Raw genomic sequence first — 23,634 nt, 5'->3', positions numbered from 1 at the left:
TTCACCTAATTTCTCATCCCTTGTGAAATAAACAGCACTGGAACGACCAAGGCATAAATGAGGCTGTGCCTGCATGCAGTCACACATCCCCTCCACACTACTGAAAGGTAGAGGGAGAATGGTAGAACCCAGGTGACAGTGACTGATTCAGCCTGTCCCATACTAGCTAGTACCTGCAAGCAGCCTCTCAGGCTCCAGTTGAACACTGGTTGCACTGGTGTTGCACTAGTGATGGGCTAGTGCCAAGAGAATGCTGATGAGCATGCATCCAGGACTGGCTGGATGGTCCCAGGATTCAGGGACCGGTCCTGGCACCTCTTTGGTCCCCATTCCCCCAGTCCACAGCCTTTTCTTTCTCCCTTCCTCCTAGCACTGGGTTTCTGCCAGCCCAGGGCTGTGGGATGCAGGGGGAGGCAGGAACAAACCAGCAAAGCTTGAATTGTTTTTCCCTTTCCCTGGCACAGAAAATGGATGAAGGCAGCAGTGTTACTAATTGGGATTAACAGTCACTTCCCACTTGCTTCTTCCAAATGAGGAGACTGGAGAAGCAGCACATTTGTCCTTGCTCTTGAAGGACCTGAAGGTCCAACTGGGGCCTGTATTTAACATCAGTTTTTCTGCCAATCCAGGGGCTGTAATACTAATATAAAATATAAAAATATACCCAGTGCTTCTGAGATTGATCCTATCTCATGCTTTGCATCTATGGCTCAGTCCCACCGAGAAAACCAATACTGGTGGAATTACATGACCAGCAGAAGTTACCTGCAATTGTGCTTCTTGTGAAGCAAGAACCAACATCCTTCTAGTCAAAGAACAGACTTCTCTAACATTTTAGACATACAGATACTGAAGTACAACAGTCCAACTTGCTACCTCTCATAGCTCCATAATGAGATTTACAGCAGTTGGTATTTTCCCATAAAATATACATTTCTGGATTCACATGATTGGAGTATGGGGCCCTTGGAAGGAAGTGGAAAGAGGAGTTTTGCCCTGTAAGAGTGTAAAGCAAAGCCTAAAAATTTGAACATAAAAGCCCCAATAGACTTAATGCTGAAAGGCAAAAAAAAAAAAAAAAAAAAAAAAAAAAAAAAAAAAAAAAAAAAAAAAGCTGAAATGTATAGATTGAGGATCTTATTATTTTAATATGTTAATGACATGGGCAGGAAGCTGTGACAACCCTGAGAAGACAGCCAAGAGCTCCTGATCTTTATCCCTGCCTTGCTGAGGACCATCCCATGTCCTTATGCAAATGCCATTTACTTAAACAGACCAGGTTCTGTAACAGTGATCTTACACAACTGTTTAAGGCCATCACATTTCACAAGCCATCTCAGAAAACAGCTGCCACACTGTTTACAAATCCAGCTTTCACATGGTGCTCCAGTCAGCCACCAAATCTGGTAAGCAGGAATATGTGAAACACTGATTTGGAACCGGCCATCCCAGTGGTCCCTCACAGAAGGGTGCTTGGGTGTGAACCTCCTTACCATTCTCACTGGCCTCCAACATGCCCTGCAAGTACCGGAAGGATCCTGACTGCTTTGGCTCTGAAACGGGCTTTTCATAATCCTGAAGCATCTTGTAGACATCTGACTCCACATCAATCCCATTTCTGGTCCGTGGGAGAGACTTCATGGGTTCAGTGCTGGTTTAAAGCAAAGAAAGAAAGTCAAACAGAAACAGCTACTGTCAGCTCATCAGGGAGGTACTGAAATCTCCACATTCCCACAGATTCAATTAAGCACCTGTGTTCCCATATGTTTCCCTGCCTGGAGGTATGTCTGGCCCAGGAACAGTTGCTGAACCAAGGAGATTAAACTTGTTCCCTGTTGGGCTCCAATTGAGCAATAGAGTGAGGGCTTTGCCACCTATGGAACTCATGGAAAAAATGGGAAAAACGTGCATTTCGTCAACAATGTAGGGCCAGGGCATGCACCCACCCCTTTTAAGTGTGTGCCAGGCAGGACAGCAAAACCCCTCATAACCACAAGAGCCTCCTGTGAAGCTGGTGTTACTGTAGGTACATCACAAGCACAGACCACAGCTTAACTGAGAAAACCACCTCACCAGGGAGGGGGACACTGGGGCTGCCCAGTAATCCCCATCTCCAGCCTTGGAGAGCTTGAAGCTGCCCCTGGTCTGTATGAGGAGCATTTGGGATGCACAGACAACAAACAGCAATTTAAACCATTATTCCAGTCAATACATCAAAACATGAAAAACATGGTCTGGAATCAAAAATATTTCAGGTACATGCTTAAATGTCCTGCTAAGAAGAACTGAATTCAAATGCTGTTGCACTCCTGAGGCCCCAACACACAGAACAGCTCTGGGGGAAGGGGCTCCTCTTCCTTTCTTTAGAGCAGGTCACCAAGGTCATTATAAAACAAATAAAAATAGCAAGAGTCCTGAACTCCATCAGTTTCACATACTTTAGCCATCATCTGGATAATTTTCTCCACCAGTATTATATTCATGCCTGCTTAAACAAATAAACAAAAGAAATAGCATTCACTTTCAAAGAAAGAAAGAAAGAAAAAGAAAAAAACCTCCAGCCAAAAGTCACTTTCAAAGAATGGCTAGAGCTCCATATTGTGGTAGTGACTCCCCAGCAGGTCTGCTCCCTGTGGGAGCTGAGGGCCAGCCTGGGTGGCTGGCTGAGCCATGCTGGTGCAGAGCCATGGATCCATCCCCGTGACACCCAGCCAATCCAAACCTGCATCTGTGGTCCAAGTGCTTCTTTACCCTGTTACAGTTCACTCCTACATCAATTCACACGTTTTCTTTGGGAAAGGGCAGGTTTTGGCAACCTGTGTTAATTTGGCACAGCCTGGTTTGGTAACAGGAGGAGATGGCAAAAGAGTGGCTTCTGTGAGAAGCTGCTAGACGCTTCCACCATGCCCAACTAAACCAATCTCTGATGGCTCTGAAGACAGACATGCTGCTGGCCCAATCAGAGAGGCTGGTAACACCTCTGTGATGACATATTTAAGAGGAAAATCTAAACAGTGCAGGCAGTTTTTTCCAGGGGTGGCGAGGGCTGCAGGTGCCGCCATCTTGGCTCGGCCCGAGGCCAGCCCTGCCTGCCCAGCCACACCTGGCAGCCACGCTGTGGGCAGAAGGGCAAGGGCAGCTGCTGCTGCTGCTCCTTCCCTCTGCCATGCAGTGAGGAGAGGTGTTAAACAGCCCCAGCACTACGGCACCACCACTGCCTGCCCGATGACAGCAGGGCTGCCTGGCCCGCAGTGGGAACATGGCAAGTGACTCCCGGCACAGAACCTACACAAAATCAACCTCTCAGTGATGTGGGATCCTGCAGGAATCTTTGAATTGGTGGAACTTGCTGGCAATGGTATGTAGGAGCAGCAGCTTTTCTTCTAGTCAGAGGAGGAAGTAAGGACATTTGAGTGAAAACATTGTGGCACCAAGGTCAGTGGAAAAACAAAGAGGGGGAAGAGATGCTCCAGGTGTTGCATCCAAGATTCCTCTGCAAGCTGTGGTAAAGACTATAATGAAACAAACTGTCCCCCTGTAATGCAGGAAATCCATGGGGGATGCAGAGATCCACTCACAGCCCATGGGAAAAGTCCTCATGGAGGAGCAGCTGGATGCTGGAGAAGCTGTGATACGGTGGGAGACCTGAGCAGAGAGGAGGCTGCTGCTTCCAGAGACAGAGGGATCTTGCTCCCAAACTGGAGCAGCCTATCCTTAGAGACTGCACCTTTTGGACAAGTGACCCACGTTGCAGCAGTTTTGGGAACATTGTTTGTTTGTGGGAGGGACTCACAGCATAGCAGAGAACAGACTTCTCTCCCTGAGCAAACAGAAGTTCTCAAATGACAAACTGACCAAAACCCCCACATCCTGTCTCCCCATGCTGTCAGTGGGAAGGAGGGAGGGGCTGGGGGGAAAAAGGTGATTTAAATGCTTATTTTGCTTCTCATTAACTTCCTCTGACTCGTTAATAATAAATTTATTTTATACCCTTAAATTTGAACCTGTTTTGCCCGTAGAGTGTTTCCTTCCAGTCCTCAACTAATGAGCCCTTTGTTAATTTTTCCCCCCTCTCCTCTACCCAGCTGAAAGCAAGAGAGGGTAAACAAGTGACTTTTGTGGTGCCTGGTGTTTGGCCAGTGTGTAGAACCATGACACCAACCTGACCTCATCAAAGAAAATGCACTTCTGCCCCAATTCTACTCAAAGACCCAAGTAAGTGTCCTGGCTTTAGCCTTATTTGCAAAAAAACACCAGATTCTGTTCCGTATTTTTTGTGCAGTTTTCCTCTTTACAACTTCAATAACCTTCCCAGAGCAGCACAGGGAATTAGCTGGCTTTCTGCATCACTGAAATACAGATTCATGCAGACAGAGTTCTCAAGCTGAAAAGAAACTTGCTTTGCATGTGATACAGACATTACTTTCTTGCAGGATATTTTGCCAGTTTGGAGGAACATAAATCGAGATCCTCATAAGCCATGTGAAAGCATCCCAGCCCCCTACCTGGCTTGTCTCAAAGCCTGAGTTATTCACCCAAACTGTTCTTGGCTACACAAAAGCCTTTTCTTTCCTAGGAGCATTATTTATTTCTAAGCCTCCCAGACATCTACACTGAGCAGATCTTACACTTATAAACATCCCAGTTACTAGAGTTCATCTTTTCAGCCAATATCTCCAGCTTCCAGGGCAAGTGTTGGCTCCTGGGTCTGCGGCAAGGAGATCCCCACTCCTAGGAGGGCAGCACCCTCCATCTGCTTTGGAGATACACTTTGAAAAAACAAAATATTATTGCCTGTGACACTCACAGAGCCATGGAATTGTTTAGGTTAGAAAAGCCCTCCAAGAGCATCAAGCCAAACCATTCCTCCAGCACTACCAAGGCCACCACTAAACTATGTCCCCAAGAGAAATATCCACATAGTCTGTTAAGTCCCTCCAAATATGGTGATTCCACCATTGCCCCGGGCAGCCTGTGCCAGGGCTTTACAACCTTGTAGGTGAAGAAATTTTTCCTAATATCCAATTTAAACCTCTCCTCCTCTTGTCTTCCTTGGCATTAATCCCATCTGGGGGACCATACCCAGAGGCCACTAACCTACCTACCCACATCAGCAATAGAAGGGTCTTAACAGAGATCTAGAGAATGAGCACCTTCACCAAGATGCATACCTGAGGATTGCCTCAGCATCACAAGCTTCAATTCAATGTTGCACTTGCTACCTATGTAGATGTGGCCATTTTGCTCAGAAATTGGTGTCTCCAGACCTTTTTGTTTTTGCTTTGTTTTGTTCATTTGGTTAGTTATTTTTTTCCTCCCACCTACACTTGGCCAATAGAGCAGGGGTGCAGCCCCTGATGGACTTGGCTGAGTTAGGTCAATGGCTAGAAGAGGATGATCTTGAAGGTCCTTCCAAATGAAGTGAGTCTAAGATTCCAAGATCTCTGGAACATCAGGAGCACCACAGCTTCTGTGCACAACCTGAATCTTAGTTTGCAGGAACAGCAGCAGATGCAGAGTGCAAGCCCTGCCCTGGTCCTACCTGTGGGCAGGAGTGATGTGGAGTCCACTCAGCTGGCCTGGAAGTGCCAGCTCGGAGCTGTTGTTCATGTAGAGCCGGGTTGGTTGGTGATGCTGCATGTTCAGCATCTGCTTGCTGTCCATGAGGCTGCCCCCAGATCCATGGGGCATCAACCTCCTGCTCTGGGCAGGGCCACTGTCCTGGAAGAGAAAGAAAGCAGAAAACCTGAGATTAATAGTGCGTGATGTACATGGAGAGGCTGTGTTCGGACATGCAGTTTGCAGTATTAACATTTTATGTGTGCTGTGGAAAACAGAGATGTGCAGCAGGAAAGGAAAATTCAGGCTTGACTTGCAGTTAAATTGTGCTAAATCTACACAGCTCCCCTTGGTCCCCAACCAAATTAATCTGCTGTTTCTCCATGGTGAGCCACTGCCAAATATTCTCCATTTATTTTTCCTGCATTTATTTTATATATAAAAGCGTATTTGCTGTTTCTTTAAAAGCAAGGCTGTGAGTCTGCTCATTCCACATTCCATCACTCTGAGGGCACTTGCTGTGTTCCTGACTTCAGGGCCATCCCTTCCATTTCTATCAGCAAAACAGGATAAACCTATGCTAGGCAGTTCCATGTGCAGGTTGGGCAACACCTCAAGCCAAGGGACCAGTCCTGGGATTTTCACTTGCAGCTACCCTTGTCCACACAGATCCACCTTCATTTAGAGAGGTTTTGTCCCCAAATAAGGTCAGTCATTTACAGTGTGAGAAACATATCAGTCAAGGATTTACTTGGTATTCATACTTCCATTTGTTTTTTAAGTCCCAAGGTAAATTGTGGAAATATTTTTGTCATATGACCTCAGGATGCCATTATATCACAATTTTTCCACATTATTTTACAATTTTACTTATGTCAAACATTACCTATGTGTTATTCCACACACATGGAATTCCACATATATGGGTGTGCTATTAGTCAGCCCCATTCACACCCATAAACCAAGCAATACCTACTGCTAATGTCACCTGAGCCCAGCTTTACCTGCAAAACTCAGTATGGGGAGAGGAGCTAACTCCACCTATTGGGAAAAGCAGCAGGAAGCTGGACACAGCCCATGGACACATGCTGGCTGCTATTTCCAGCTACGTGAGTCACAAATATGCCTGGACTGATGAAAGACATAGATGATGTGTAAGAGGCTGGAAATTGTTTAACCTGGTTTAATTTGTTCTAGGGCAGCTCCCCAACACAGCTGCCTTCCACCAGCTTTTCAGTAGATTGAAGCTGATGAAAAATCAAGCAGGGAAAGAAAACACCATCCTGTGAACAAGTAACAAAGTGTATATTGTGAGGCTCTATATAAAGCTTACTTTTGACTACAACAATCTAATAAATACTAATTAGAAACAAATGTCTATCCCTGGTGCACAGGGGAACGCACTGGCACTCACGAACCTTGCAAGAACAAACAAGAGAAGTAAAAAAACAGATCCTGCTAGCAAAAGATCTTGAAAGTCCAATTCTTCAATTCTTCCCAAGGCAAAATGTCCATTGATAAAATCAAGCTTAGTTAAGAACTGAAAGATGGTGCCTTTGACTTTTTTTCGTACCATCAGCTGAAAACCTGCAGCCTTCAGCAAGCTCCCAGCAGCTTCCCCTACTTCAGAAGCTGCCCAGAGCCCTCTTGGCACAATTCCCTCCACACTACATATGCACAAACACATGGGGAAAACTGCTTCCAACATAATAACTTCAAATTGACTATTAAAAAAGTAATTTTGCTGCCAGGAATAATATAATTTTAACTGTTCCCCAATTTATATTCTTAAAAAAAAATACACAAGCAGGCTATGAGTTCCCAATTCCCAGATTTAGATTATTATTTCAAGGGAAATAAAGAAAACACTCAACCATGATGCAGAGAGGAAAAGAAGGATCATAAACATTTTTTGGGATAAAAGCAATGGCCCATATGGCTGGCAGCATTGAGAGCAACGCTTTTCAAAAGTCATTACCTTTAATTATCTGGGCCTCATGACTCAGATTCACACTCAGCCCAGAGGGGCTGGAGAGAGGGCTAGGTCCTCTCCTCTGACCTCACGTGCTCCTGCACACTGGTGCCATGCACACCTTTGCTGGGCAGCATGGGACTGGTGGCTGTTTCCAGAATGGAAACCTCCTCCAGCAAAGGACCTCCAGACCACCATCTCCATGGGCTTGCTCAAATCCAAGGTAGTTTGTAAAGCACTGCCCTTTTGGCCCTGTTAAGCTCAGCAATTTGTACATCAAGACCAAATGTTGCTATAAAGCTAAAACTTATTGCTTGGGCACTCTCCAAAAGGAGGCCCTTGATGGAAGGGAGAAACAGAGCCCTTCCTGCACTGCTTGGCATCCCCAGTTGCCATCAGCTCCCAGTCTCTGTGTGAGGAAGATGTTCCTGGGGGTGGCAGCTCACCTTTCCTCTGCTCAGCCATGTTATAAAGCCACAGGTGACCCAGCAGCATCCACAGGGATCAAGAAGCTCCTCCTGTAGCACAAAAAGCTGTTCCCAGGCCAGAGCTCGGTCTCCTCTTCCTCAAAGGCTGTGAGATCTCTGCAAGGCTTTGCTTTGTGCCAAACACTCACACATTCATCCTCAGAAACCCAGAACCAGATTTCTTTCCAGAAAGAATCAGTTCAAATTTCTCCCCTTCGGGCTCTAAAATAAATTTTTTCTTTCCTGGATTTTCTTCCTGCTTTTTATGGCCTTTCTTAAACTGAGTTTGCAACCCTTTCTTAAGAGCTGGCCTGTAAACTCTCACCAAGGAGAACTCTTTTAGCCTACAAACCAGAAACTCCAAATTTGTTTTCTCACACTTGGCTGTTCTTTAATGCATTTTGCAAAATGTCCTATTTGTCCTCTCACCCTTTTTCAAGTCCTTACCTCTAGAGACCACAGAGATTCAGAGAGCATCAGACTTCATATTCTGATCCAAAGCATTTAAAGTTCATTTACTTCAGTGTGCTATTAATTAGACTTTTAAAAGACCAGAAGTACAAACAAAATAACTAATCTCCTTTTTCCAGACTTCCAGAGATTAAAAGTGAAGATTGCTCATTTGATAGGCCAACATTGGCTCCTAGAACCTCCAAGCAAGCCCCTCCTCCCATGACATGATTTGGAAGCATTTTGAGCAGTGATGGCTTCGGTGTATCTAAGAAACCTTCAGTGGGAGCAAACTCACCAGTTGGAAATATCCCCTAAATCACAGCTCCAAGCCCCAAGTCCATCCTCCATCTGCCCACTTGTGCAGTGGTGGTAGGAGATTTGCCCAGACAGGACCAGCAGCAGCAGCTCTGTCCCTGCAGTGTGGGTGCCTATCCCCACAGGAACTGCCTGCACCTTGTTTACATTTTCCTAATCTTGGGGGTGTTGGTCCTGTTCTCACACACCACAAGAGACTCAAACAGAGCCACAGGCCATACTTGGCTCAGCCCAAAGCAGTTTTCTGTTTGATGTTCCTCAGATTCACCCTCTTCTCAAAACCAGACCATAATGGGCTGGGGTCAGCTGAATGCTTGCTGCCAAAATGCTGAATTATAGACACAAGCACTGTTATTTATGCATCAGGAGGTAAAGCATCCCTCAGCTGCAGAGTCACCTGGAAGAGATGCCTCTTGTGACTGTGTTTGGTTATCTGCATCCATCAGCCAGCAACAGCAGGACAAGCCTGTCTGCTTCAGCACCTCCTTTGGCTTCCTTCTCCCTTGTTCCAAGTTTGGGTAATTGAGTCCCAACTGATCCTGGCCTCTCCTGGCAGAGGGCTTTCTGTGGATGAAGTTATACTGCCTTCATTACTGCAAGTCTCTATCATGCAAATGTGCCAAGCAATTAAGCCTGAAGACAATCCCAGTACATCCTGACAGCCTCCAGCCAAGACTCAACCTCTGCACAGAAGACAACTGCAATGCTGCAGGTCCCTCTCTCCTTCCCTCCACGTTTTCAACAGCAAAGATACTGCTTCATCTCTGATGAACCAGCTCAAAGGTCCCAGAAATGGAAATCTTATTATTACCCCACAGTGGGGGGTCTATGGGACAGACTGCATGGATTTAATTTCAACGCAAGTAAGTGATTTACACTGTGGCAAACAGCCACAGGAAGAGGATTGGTTTTTTGACAAAAGCCTCAGGAGAAGTCCCAGGGGAAACCCTTATGACAAAGGCTGCTCCCAAAGCTTGGAGAAAAGGATAAATTTTAAAAGCTACACTCGTTTTAACACATGTTTCCCTATAAACACAGTTCAGATGTTCTGTGTATATACTGCTTTACAGACTAAGCAGTCTTCTATCTAACTTTCAAAAGCTCTAGTATGATCCCATTACTTAGCTCAGAAGATTAAGAGATAAGGAAAAAAGGTCGGGTCTAATTTGCTGATGGTGGATAAACTGAGTGTGTGGGTTATTTTACAAGACAGATGTTAAATATTCTGCCAAGCTCCCCCTTTCAACATTGTCAGAGACTGAAATATTAGTTTTTGACTTAAACATTTTCATGAAGGACTTTTAGAATTGTATTACAAAAGCTGCATAGAATACCACCACACTCTGAATAGGCCTTTGGATTGAGGCGCTGGACTGTTCACTGATGAAGATAAGATAAAACTCAGGAACTGGGGACATTCACAAAGCACAAGCTTAGCACCTTCGGGGAGGAGACCACAGTATCAGGGCTATCAGCTGCCAGGCTCGCACAGACCCTCCCACCGAAGGGTGGGGTGAGAGAGGCTTTGAGTGTGTGTTGGTCAGAGGCAGGGAATGCCCACCCTCTGATGTGCAGAGGGGCCCTTCACCCGGGGGAAAGCTTATCCACAGCAGAGAGGGTCCCTAAAGGGGTCCCCAGACCAGAGCACCAGAGATGATGCACCAGACTCTCAGTGTTGCAAGGGACAGTGCCAAACTGGCCCCCTGCATGGGAGGCACCTGGGCACGCCCACCTTCCCAAAGCTACACGTGGCCCAAACCATGTATTAACCCACTGAATTCTATACTCTTTAGCATGTGGCAGCGTGATGTGGGACATCCACCATCAAGTAGACCAGACAGAAGGGAGCAACAAGATGTCACTGGGACCCTCAGATAGGGGACATACTTCTACCTAACCCCTATCATTCTCTCTCTCCCTCCCCCCCACCCCCATGCACACTTCTTGCTCTATTTCTTTCTCTCTTTCCTCTTTGCCTTTTTTACTATTAAATAAAAAATAAATCAATTTTTTGGCAGCAACATCTAACCTTGTTTGGTTTTAATCTTGTTTTTGGGTATGCTTTGAACCTTCAAAGTTCTTTCTGGCTTATACACAGAGACTTAGCTTTCACCACTTTTCTGGGTTTAAACCAGATCGTAACAAATGTATACCACAGTCTGAAGGAAAACCTTATCCATCACATCTTTCTCACTATGCTTCTTTCACAGCTGTCAGCTAAATATCAAATGAGTTTTTCAGATCTCTCTAAGTAAGAGACCAAACTCTTAAAATCAGATGATCTTTTTTGTAGAAAGACTGAAGAAAATGTTCACAGGACACATGACTCAAGCTGCAGCCTGGTGGAGCCCCAGCCTGCCCATATTCCCAGGACAGGCTGTACTGCACAAGGGCATGTAGTGACAGGACAAGGGGGAATGGCTTCACACTGACAGAGGGCAGGTTTAGATGGCATATTAGGAAGAAATTCTTTCCTGTGAAGGTGGTGAAGCCCTGGCATAGGTTGTTCAGAGAAGCTGTGGCTGTCCAATCCCTGGAAGTGTTCAAGGCCAGGATGGATGGGGCTTGGAGCAACCTGATCTAGTGGAAGGTGTCTCTGCCCAGGGCAGGGAGAGTTTTGGGCAGTTGAGATTTAAGGTCCCTTTCAACACAAACCATTCTGTGATTCTGTATAGCACAAGGCTAGCACACATTTAACCCAGGGACAAATCTCTCACAATCAAAGAGCAGTAACATTTCTCCACCTTGGAGCAGCCATGGGGATGGCCATGAGCAAGGCTCTGATGGATGCTTCCTCCCACAGCTCCAGGGAGAAGCTGCACCCTCATGCAAATTAAAGAGTGCAGGAGAGACTTGAGCTGCAATGCCAGGACTTGATCCTTTAACCTACCTGGCTCCCCAGCAGTCTCTTAAAATTCCACAGCAATGGAAAAAAGTTACCTAAGATTGTCAAGATTAAAATGTGTTTGCATTTATCTTGCCTGCTGCAGTGCAGAGAGCACACTTCTAACATCAAGTGTGCAAGGGGTATTTACCCAGCAGACAGAGGAGAGCTTTGTATGAATGTCTTGGCAGAAAAGCCTTGAAATTTTCTCCTTTGCCATGCAGCAGCAAGCTCCTGCCAGGTGACTACCTCACTAGAGCTAGGCTCAGCAACATTTTAAACCCTAGAAAGGTCTTCTACATCCCAGTGTTCAGGGTCACCTTCCAACCTCAGGAACAGGAGGGCATTCCTCAATGCAGATGTCAGACAGATGCCTCCACCATGCACAGGCTGCTGACAGAAAATAATAACCACTACAGATGGAAAAAAACTGAAACCATCACAGCAAGTGTCCACCCACTGTCCTGCCTGCCCCCTTTCTCCCAGGGAAGATGCTGCTGTTCCCATTTCAGTCCATGCTTCCATTGAATCACTTTACTCACCATCCAGTGTGTGGCTTCTAGGACAAACCTGGTGAGTTTAACACTAACAGACTATGTCCTGATTTCATGTTTGCCAGTGTTCTGTCACTGTCCTCTCTCTCAGTTGGGGAATTGTTGCATTTTCAGGTGTTACCATACCACACTTTCTGATTTTCTTTCCATAATCATTATCAGCAGCTAATTGAAACTAAAAGCTTCACTGGCAACAGGCTAAGCTATTCAAAAATATTACATGCTTAAAACCAAGAGGTGCCTACTCCACCAGCATGGCTTATCTGAACACCTCCTTCTGTAAAAGCCAAGGTAAGGCACACCAGAAAAAACAGTACAAGCAACAGGATGATATATTTTTTAATTTTGGAATGCCCTAACCTTTTGTTTTTCCTCATTTATAAAAAAAATACTAATCAGGTAGATTCAAAAATATATCAGCCTTTCCCAGCCCTCTGTGGCACAAGCTGCTTTAGGGATGGAAGCAGCTGCTTCAGCCTGACCATCCCAAGGGACCACAGTGAGCATCTCTCTTCACACCACTGGGGATAGCTCTTTCCACACTCAAGTGACCTTCAAGAGTAACTAATTCCTCTTAAGTGAGACACAAGGAAAAACTGAAAGAGGATAAGCTGTTTTTCCTGATTGATAAGAACAGAAACACTGAGCAACACCTGTGCTTCCAAACACTCGGCACTTCTGAGTACACGAGCAGCAGTTTCCTTACCTGTGTTAACAGAGCCATCACTGAAACTGATGCTATCAAGTAAAATAACACAGTATATGTCTGTGCTAGACTTAATCCAACAGCATTTTGTTTTGTCCAAAACCAACCCTCACTGTTATCATTTCAGTATAACTCTTAGGTACCTTCAATGAGAACAAATTATTCAAATTACCTGGACAGAAAAAACCACTACTTTGAAGTTTCCATTCCCATTCTTCCCTCCTTCATCTTAATATTGTTTTTGCCTCTTTGATATACCAGGATTATCAAAACTCATTTAAAGATGCTAATTTATCTAAGACATACACAGAGAATTTCACATAAAAAGTTGCAGCTTCAAGATGTTACAGAGGTACTCAGAAAACTCGTTTGCTTTCAAATGATGCAACATTATATCACAAGCAAAAGTAAATACAATTTACACTATGTGTGTATAACCTCTCCACACAGTAAATTAGATCAGTGGTTTTTGGTAGTGTAAAACCCCAATATCTGGGTGTGAAATGTTGCCTAAGCACCCAGAGCTCACGGCTGATGCACTCACAGTGGCTGTCAGGATTCAGCATGTTTCTGCTATTAAATCAGTCCTCAAACAACAAGCTGTGAGTTCCCATGGAAGGGAACCTGGGTTTTTGCCAGGGCATTAGCTCATCCTTTGTTTTCCCCAAAGCATGAGGCAGACATTTTCCCTCCTTCCTTCAGGAGAGTGCCATTGGTACCCAGCTGGCTGGGAGGTCCCAGCAAGGGCTTTCCCAGAAGCAGGCATGGCTCATCCTGCCCAGCAAGCAGGGGAAGAAGGATGGTCAGTTGCCTTGAGAAAGGAAATTCCACCTCTCCAGCTAGGAGGCTTTAACCCCCTCATCCCACAGAACTCAGCACGGCCTATGCCAGGCTTTTGCAAAGAAGTACATAGAAGTTTCCTGCTTGGCAGCAACCCACAGAGAACTTAAAACAAATACTCCATTAAATTAAATCCATTATGCAGTTAATTAAATAAGGAGACATTCACCCTTAGTAAAAAAAAATAAAATATATATTATATAGCAAAAATATATATTATAAATATATAGCAAAAAAATAAATATGAGCATATTTAAGACATTTTTAAAGGTGTTAAAATCAGTGCTAAGAGACAGGCTAGCAGCAAACCACCCTCTCTGCTCTAGTGAGGGACACTGCTGCTGTCCCTGGGTGCCCAGAGCTGGGGCTCAGACTCCCCTCAGTCCACATGTGATATTGTTATGTAACTAGGAGCAAGCACCACCAGCAGTGATACTATTTGTGAAGCCAGGGCAAGTATGAAAAACTCCCAGGAATGATGCTGCAGAGCCCATACTGGGTGGATGCCATATGCAGTGAGAGGTGGCAGGCCCTCAGTCCTGCAACCACACACACCTGAGCACCTTTGACAAGAGCAAACGAAGGTATGTTTGCATTTCCACTGGTCTGGCTCACACCCAGGACCACCTTGGTTTCCTGCACTGCCTGGATTAGGCTGCCCAAACAGTTACAGTAGATGCAAGTTTGTCCCAATTTGTCTCTTCACCCCATTCTGGCTGGCATTTTTACACAGCAAGCCAAGTGCCTTGCACCTGATTTTAGTCAGAGCAAACTAACAACAAATCTCTGTGGACTGGGATCTGGGTGTCAAAAACAGAGTAACACATAGAAAAAACAATTTGTAATTGATGACCCACCCTGGGCCAGAGAGCTGCCAATTCCAGCAGTTTGGGAATGAACAAGAAAACAAGCATCCTCTCTGTTTATTACCACTGCATGGCAGTATTTTGACTAGCAAGCTCTTGCTAGAGGAAGCCAAAACCAGTGGGATCTCCAGAAACTGCTGGATGGGTGCTCCCACTCCCCTGTCTGCCAGGGAGGAGTGGCAGGGGCCCGTGCCCACAAGGACACCAACACCATGCCAAGTGAGACTGGGGATCCCAGCATGTGATGGTGGTGATGTCACGTCTGCACGATGGAAATGTTGACTGCTGGCTGCAAAGCTCCGAGCTGTCCCCAGCATCTCCGTGGGTCCCACCTCCACCATCTCTGGGTCCAACAACCTTCTTTAGGCTGCAAGTCTGAACGAAAATTATATCCCAAAAGCAACTCACTCATCCTGTTCCGTGCTGTTCCTGTTAATTGTGAAAAAGCAGCTCTCTGGTTCCAGCTTTTTCAGTTTGAGGGCAGCTATTCCTCAGTCATGGCAATAATCAAAGTTTTAATAAGGAGGATTGATTACATTCTTGTATTCTGAGTAGGGGTTTACCAGAAAGCTAAACTGAGAAACCGCAACAGATTTAGAAACAGGGGAGAGGAAAACTCCTCAGCTACTCCATACCTTCCAAGTTCTCTTGCACAAAAGATAACTACAAATTTACACCTAAAAAACCCTAAATTGTAGTAATAGAAATACAGATTTTCCTACAAATCACTCAGACTGAGGCATTCTGCTTATTTGCACATGTTTAAAACAAGAGTTACTGTAGTTATAAGTCAAGATATTCAACAGATCTTTGCCTAGTATGATGAAAAAGCATATAGAGTAAAACCTGGAGGAAGAAAGGATATATCCTCCACATTACTGCAAAGACCACTTGGGGTAAAACTCTCAAAACCTTTTTCAGGGACAAACCCCTGACTTCCTTTTGTGATTTGAGGGCAGAATTCCAGCAGAAGTTTTTCCCTGTGTTTCAAAGCTTTTTTCCAGATGCAAGGAAGTGCACCTAAAGGTTCCACATACTGAGCCAAGTTACTACTTTACACAGATTTTTCCTTCTCACAATCTAGTAAGTGCCTTTGTTAGAGGGGCTGAATGAACACAGCACAGGACAGCCCTGGGTCACCTGGCACTGCTTCACAGGGACTCCAGCCATGCCTGCAATCTCTGCTCCCAGGGAACTGGACACCTGCAGCAAGGGTTGGCTCTCTTTGGGCGCTGTTGATGGTCACCCTCAGTCACACATAGGTCAGAGGACAGTGATTACAATTGGGTTAGCACAGCTGCTGGCATCTGTTCAGGCTGTCAACATGAACCACATGGGAGGCACAGGCGGTTTGGGGAGAAGAGTCAACCAACACATCTTGAGTGCAAGCAGAGCAACCTGGAGGTGTGCCTGGAACCACCTTCACCTCCTCTATGGGAAAGCCAAAAAGCCACTAAGGAAGACAACACAAAAAAACAAAAGAGCAAGAGCAGGAATCTGCTGCCTGTACTTGTATACCCTTATTCACACACCTCTTTTGGTGCCTTACCACAAACACATCTGCTAGCACACCCACGACCCAGATTTATATATTTTTAGTGTCGGTCTGGATTCAGACTAGTACATCCCTACTTGTCTTCATTATACTCTATAAAACTGTCTAATTTTTAAAAAGATCCATATGTAACATATATTAATAGTCATATTCAAATCCAATCTGTATTAAACCTCAGAAAGCTGTATCTGGCAGTGCAACTGCTGCACATTTGTTCCTCATTTAATATTATTCATAGGTAAAGTCTAGTAAGAAAAGATGTCTGTCAGAAAAGATGGCTGTAATTGATAAATGAAGCAAACATGGCCAGAATGCAAAGCCCAAGCTCACACGTCACCCTGTGCTGTAAGTCAGGGCAGGAAAGACAAACAGCCCCACGTGTTCCTGGTGTGCGGCACCAAGGCAGCTCTGCCAGTGTTGCTGCTGTCCATGGGCAGAAATGCAGAATATCTGCAAATTCCACATCACTGGAATGGCCAACAGCCTCAATGGCTTCACACTCTGCTCCATTTCTCCTGGGGTTTGGAGGATCTCACCCTCGTCCTGATCACTTGGTGGGCTCTCTGGTGCCTGTACTTTCTCCCATTCCTCACTGAAGGAAAAACCATTCCTTGTAGCATCATCCCCACTCTTCCACCTCTGCAGCTCTTGTATTCCTTCTGAATTGTGCCAAGAGAGGCCTAAGGGGGCACACTGGAAGCCTCATCAGGACACTCTGAAAGCCTCTCTGGAAAGGAGCAGCTGAGCTGAACCAGCAGATCCTACACACAGGCATTTTGCAAGGGCTGGAGAAACAGCATGAAGCAGGGTATGACATAAACGACCTTTGTGGAGAAGGAGACCATCTGAGCAATATTTAAACACTCAGCATCAGCCAAAGAGCACTCACCTGCTTTGGGAGCAAGCACAGGGGATTCTGTCAGCCTGAACTGACAAACTTTAATGTTCTGAAGGCTATAGGCAGCCCTAGGGCCTCTACCACTGCCCTGGGAGGGGTGGCCAACCTACAGCAGTGAGGAGCCTCAGCAGGGTTGAGCCCTGCCATCCATGACCTCGGGTGCCCTGGGAAAGTTGGCAGCATGTGCATCAGCTCAGCACACATTCAAGGGGCAGCCAGACAGCAGGAGCTGCCCTCTGCCTATCTATCCCCTTGGTCTCCTCCTTGTTCCCCAGATACCTCCACAACATGGACCAGCATATGCAAAAATTAGCAAACCAGTACCTCATAAGCAGAGAGGGAGAAGAGAAACCCCATTTCTCTTTCCATTGAGAAGCCAAAGGAGGATGAGAGTCACCTCTGACCCTGCTACCAAGCCATTAGAGATAGGTAGGAAAGATGGGGAGACCTGCTCAGCTCTATCCACCACCTGGCTGCTGCAGGAGACAGGGTAGTAAGGCAGGGCAGGATACAGGAAGAAGACTCCAGGGAACAGAGCTGAGGACAGAGGAAAGAGAGAAGCTGCAAAACAGAGAGGAGTGAGAGAGAAAAAAAAAAATCACAAAAAAACAAAGGTAAAAATATGAGAACACTACAACCACCCCCCCCCACCCCCCAAAAAAAAAAAAAAAAAAAAGAAGAAATCCACCATAACAGGAGGTGAATCACTGTCATGGGACTGGGAGGGTGCAGCAGATTTTGGAGGCAGCCAAGGTAGAAGCACATCAGCTGAGGCAGATACAGACAGACCCTGGGCATACTGTACCCCAAGAAGGACAGGCACTGGACAGTCAGAGGACTCCCAACAGCTCCATCCAAAATAACACTAACTCTGAGCTTGGTCACAGCTTCATGGGGGTCAGTACTGGATGGTACCCTCCACGTACTGCCCAGCCATCTTGTGTCCCTAGCAAGCTGATTTAGCAAAGCCTGGTTTGGGTGGAAGGCAATGACACAGATGGGATTATGTGTTCTGCTCAGGATCTGGCTCACCGTGGGAACCAGGGCTGTACAAGCCCAAGAAAAGCACAGACAGACCTGCACAGAACTTTAAAACCACACATGGAGACTCTTCACTTCTGGAAGGACCACAGGCAGAGCACAGGGCTTTCCAGGTTCCAAACATAGATGTCCTCTCCTCAAGAGCAAGCTGGGAGAGCAGCAGATGTGCAGGGCTGCAGATGCCATACCTGTGGGTCTGCCTCAATGTTGATCCGGTACGCTTGAGCCTTGCCATCTTCCAGGACAGGGGCTGACCAGGTCTTCCCTTCAGCTCTGCAGTGCAAAATTAAGTAAACTCTACTTAAATTGCTTTTAAAAAAGCCCAAACCATACTGCTCCCCCCCAAACAAATAAAACCCACAAAAATCCCAAAGAAAGAAGCAAGCTCCTTAAACAAAACAAAAAAAGCAATGAAACAAATTTTAAAAAAATAAAGAAGACAAACAAAAAAAATCCAAACACATATATGGCATTCCCTGGCAGGTTTATATTATATTTGCATTTGTCCAAAATTACCCTCAGAAACAGTACAATGATAAATAGAAAAGAAGATAGTTTCATCCTATTAAAACCTATTAAATGACGCTCAAAACCATCCTTGAACTAAAGAGACAACTTATTTTGGTTCAAGAAATCAGAAGATAGGCTCTTGGTGGCTCCTGTTCTGCATATTCCTGGCATTGTCCTTTTATCTGGCCCTGAATCCAGAAAGTATTTTGATTACATGTGCACATAGATATATGTACACATACATGCAATCCCTGGCAGCCTGTGTACTAGACCACATCAGGAATTTTATAAACACCTTTAAGGGAGAAGGCTGTCACCACCCTGTATGAATCATCTTGGCCCTTTCAACAGTTGCCAGATAGAAAAAGCCCTAAAAATACAGTTTCCATTCCCAAATGCATCTTTGGTCCTGCCAAGGCAGAGCAGAATAGTCACTGTCCAAAGAGTTTCCATGTGCCTGATCATTTTTTTCCCCGCAAAGACATCTCAGGACATGGCTGGAGAATGGGATCTCCAGCACAGATCTCCAACACTTAGGCTATGAGGGAGCTGCAGGGGCCTGGGCAAGGTCCAGCAGGTACATACACAGGCTTTTCAGGATGCAAGAAGGTTAAGTGGGAAGATGGAAACTCCATTAAGTTCAAGATAAAGCTTTCAACATGCAAACTATTCTGTTTATCATCACAGTCTATATATTCACCACAAAAATAGGTTTTGTTCCATGGGTACAAATACATCCAAGCATCCTTTGTGGATGCTCACCCCTGCCATATACCACATCCACTTTCAGTTAAATTATCTACAGAGTCTAAGTTTGAAAAATAAGGAGCACAATTTCAACCCAAGAATTCTCTAGGAGATACCTTTGGTATTTTGCAGGTACACAAGTCAACATACAAAGCTGCCTTTCTAAATCTATGGTCTGACCCAAAACCTGCCAAATGCAGGGACTCCCACTAACTTGAATATCCTTTGGATCCAGCTCCTGACCCTTTCAGTTTTTTTTTCTCATTATTATCATTACTGCTCTTCCAACAGGGAGAGATTACTCTCATAGCTAGGTATCTTGTTCTGATAAATTATCTTCACTATTGTTGTCTGATTTTAGGCTAGGTTAATTAACTTATAAATTTGTCTTTCCAACTGGGACAAAGGAAACAGCCTCTCCTAGGAACATCAGCATTCCCAGCAACCCCGACTTGCTTTTTGCCATGATCTGGTGCTGTGTACATTGCTTCCACATTGAAAATCAAATCTGGAGGTCCAGAACAATGGAAATGCCTAATTACATTGGCAGGGATCACTATTATTCCTTCTGTGCTTTCCCCTGCACTGAGCTAGCCCAGTGTGCCCTGAGAAGGGTCCATGATGACTTCCCCCCAACTCAGCTCTGGATCCCACAAGCCAAACACAGCTTAAAGCATCCCCAAAGACTTCAACCTGCCAGTAAATAAGAACAGAGCTTCAGAAAGTGATTCTAATTGCAGAAGATAAGAGCAATAGCAGTAAATTCATTCTGCATGAAGGTATGGCATTCAGTCACCAGTATTGCCAGCACTTCCCATTCTCCATAACCCTGAGAGAGATCATCACACTGTCTGTACCAGAAAGCAGATAAACCTGTGCTTTCCAAAAGTCATCATATTTAATGACAGGCATGGACAGACTTCAGTTTGCATGGAGAAGTCCATTCATTAGTAATGCTTTAATGACTGAACTCAAGACTTCACTATCAGTTCTGCAGTTCTGGTTATATCAGAAGTTTTTGGCATAGCCAAGACCAACCTTGACAGCTTCCAGGAACAGTCTGAACAAAGCCAGGCTCACGTCAGCCCCAGCTTCCACTTGAAGTACACTGAAACAAGCTGATACAACATAATTTGGTCTCCACTTGGCACTTTAAAAGGCAAAGCTAAGGTGGATGGGAGAACCACCAGCCTCACCAAAAAGAAAGTCAAGTTGTAAGTTTGATGAGCATTTATGCTTACACAGGGAGACTCTTTTCCCTGGGAACAGCAAAATACCATGTAATCTGAAATAATCCAAAATAATTAAGAGATTATTCTGCTTGAGAGAACAATGCTACAGGCAGCTACTGTAGGAGGGGGCTGATGCTTGGAGCTCATGCCCCAATCCTGGCTGCCAGGAACATCCCATGTTCACGTCTCCAACAGAACCAGCAGCACAGGGATCCCCTGTGTACAGAGGTACCCTGCACATCCCCAGAGCAGTGGGGACTTGGGGGCCAGCAGAGTCACCTGAGACCCCCAGCAGCAGGTTCAACCTACCAACAGTCAGAGCTTTGTGTTTAGGCAACAGCAAAAACAAACCTAACACACTTTTCATATGTCACAGGCAACAGATCAGGCATCACTCAAATGTTCCGAATTGTTTAATATACAGCTCAAGGACAGGAAAAGTGCTCTCAGATGTGCTATAGGGGATTAAAGGCAGCTATGTGGAAATAATTACCCTGCACTTACAGCACTTGGCTCTCTTAATGGCATCCAGGACAATCCCAAGAAAAATAACTTGACCTAGGTTAGTGCAAAGCCTTCCACACAGAGCTTCATAGGAAATGGACTCATAAACAGGACATCACTTTAAAAAAAGAAAGTTGCAGACACCTTTTATCCCACCATTTGCTTTCTAAAAGTCTCAGACTAATTCTCAAAAGATTACTTGCATATACTCACATATTTTATCAGAATGTTTTCTCACCTGGTAGTCATCTGCAAGTCTGACTCAACATTTGTAGAGTTGTTTTTAAGTTTCAAGAATTCCTGTGTCTTACTAAATTTCTAATTTCTCCACCCCCTTAAAAACTAACATTTATCACTTGCAGAAGTAGCAACCTCGAGCCAGGTCACTGCAGGTTACCATGCAGCCACAAACCAGCAGAATAATCACTTTGATCACTTTGCTGTATTTCACCCCTTTTCTTCAGGGGGTGATTCCAGGGTCCTGCCCATCTCCTGACTGCTCTTCATCTCCCGCTGTGGCATCACTATGCTCACAACTGATTGTTGTCACTGACATGTCCATTAGCCTTCTAGAAGCTGAACTCAGTCTAGAAGCAGCTACAGCCAATGCTTCAAATTTCTCAGGATTGTGAACCTCGCCACAATAACTGTAAGGTGTAGGATCAATCCTCTGCAAAGCAGGTGAGCAGCACGGGAGCTGAGGACCCATCTCATTCAGACTATGTGAAGAAGCTGAAGGATTTCTCCTCCTTCATTCCTCTCAGCTGAAACCATTGTGTATTGCTCTGGAAAGCTGCCTGTTTTCCTCTCTATTAGTCTTCAAGGAGCTTGAGAGGGGAAGCTATGATTCACTTTTTCAGTTCTACTTTTACTGGAAACTTGAGAACATACATTGTCATCTATCCCAGCTTCCAGCAGCTTGCCTGTACTGTTTACAGCTAACATACCCCAATAAAATCCCTAGGAACTGGGGAAGATGGGAGGAACATCAACTATGTGAGGTTCCAGGTACTTTTGGAGCTACATAGCCAACATATTCATTACTGAGCTTTCTCACACAGAAACTTTCAGAGAAACTCCACCTCTTTACATACAGCAGGAATAGAAAGAGAATCTTCACAGTCAATTCTCCAAGCAGACTCTGTAGTGGCATACATACCAAACTGAGGGGAAAGAAACTGCTTCCAGGATTTAGTTTAGATAGAAGGAATCAAAGCTGAACCTTTGAAGATTTATTCTTTGACACCAGTCAGGAAATAAATTCAGTTCAACCACCCTGGGGCTCTTTGCTGCACCTGGGGTCAGGTAGATGCTCCCAGTCATCCAGCATCCACTTGGCCCTGTGCACAACAGCCCCAGTGCTGTCACCAAAAGAAAAGGCTAGAAATCATAACAGTGTGAAAGGTGAAAAAGTCCTGTTAGACCATCAAGCCTCACTGTTACCCCAGCATTGCCAAGCCCACCACCAAACCATGTCCCCAAGTGCCACATCTATGTCTTTTAAATCCCTCCAGGGATATGAGTTCCCTGGGCTTGAAAACTCTTTCAGCGAAGAAATTTTCCCTAACAGCCAATTGAAACCTCTGCTGGCGTAACACACTAACACACTTCTTACCTCTTAAGGAATTTGTTGTGTAACTTGGAAGCAACTTCACAGTGAGTAAAAAGAACAAGTTTTACCAGGTGTCTGTGAGTAATAGTTCATGGGGCTGTTCAACACCCCAGATCTTCTTCAACCAGCTGCCATATAACTGGCCTGACCCTTCCTGCACTAAGGCAGGCAAAGTACATCCTGTGCTACCTTGGCTTGAGATTCAACAGCTGGGAAGATGATGATGGAACAGCTGCCTTATTTATCACCAGGGCAGCCTGAACCATCCTGCTAAATCTTAAACAGCACCATCACTGGCTTCTCTATAGCCTCACTAAGCCCATGCAAACTCCTGGCTCCCCATTTTGGAGGCATTAACCACAGCCTGAACATCCAGCTCTTATTCCAGGGGTGCCCAAGTAATTCCTCACACCTTGTATTAGTGCCCACACAGGCATCAGTTACATAAATCAGCTCGTATTGTAAAGCAATTAGGATTTTCAATCACTTTGTTTCAGAACAGTAAGGCCACTGTGCTGTTTTGCCTTCCACAGCCTCACTGCCCAAAGACAGCTTACACTTGTTGTGGTAAAGCAGGATCCAAAAAATCCAGGGACAAAACGCCCATTAACATCAGGGAGGTCAAAGGTCTGGCCAAGAAAGGAGTTAGAAAATGGAGGGTGTGAAGAAGAGAGATTTGTCCTTGATAAAGGATGGAGATTTGGAAAAAAGGAAACATCTGCTAGTCCAGCCTAAGAGCAGGGGCAGCTTCACAGATACCAACACTGACTGTGGGCTCCAGGGGCACAGCAGAGCCATGGAGCCCAACATGCTTAAAAAGCTGTGACATCCCCTTGCCAGCAGTTTTCCCAGTGTGGGCATAGGGCCAGTTTCTTCAGGAAAGCTGGAGCACAAGCCTTCATCCTCCCTGGCAGATGAC

General features: G+C 45.3%; 1 protein-coding gene across 1 annotated transcript in view; it reads right to left on the bottom strand.

Moving 5' to 3' along the window:
* PDLIM4 (PDZ and LIM domain 4) overlaps positions 1 to 23,634 on the bottom strand; it is a 43,092-nt gene that overhangs the window by 6,000 nt on the left and 13,458 nt on the right. Inside the window, exons 3-5 of the mRNA XM_056502498.1 lie at positions 18,299 to 18,383; positions 5,543 to 5,721; positions 1,494 to 1,651 (exon numbers count right to left, since the gene is read on the bottom strand). Of these exons, the coding sequence (XP_056358473.1) occupies positions 1,494 to 1,651; positions 5,543 to 5,721; positions 18,299 to 18,383 (422 nt within the window). The remainder of the gene's footprint in view (positions 1 to 1,493; positions 1,652 to 5,542; positions 5,722 to 18,298; positions 18,384 to 23,634) is intronic.

Source organism: Oenanthe melanoleuca, chromosome 13 (genome assembly GCF_029582105.1).
Source record: "Oenanthe melanoleuca isolate GR-GAL-2019-014 chromosome 13, OMel1.0, whole genome shotgun sequence".
NCBI lineage: Eukaryota > Metazoa > Chordata > Aves > Passeriformes > Muscicapidae > Oenanthe > Oenanthe melanoleuca.
This window is presented reverse-complemented; position numbering and strand designations above follow the sequence as displayed.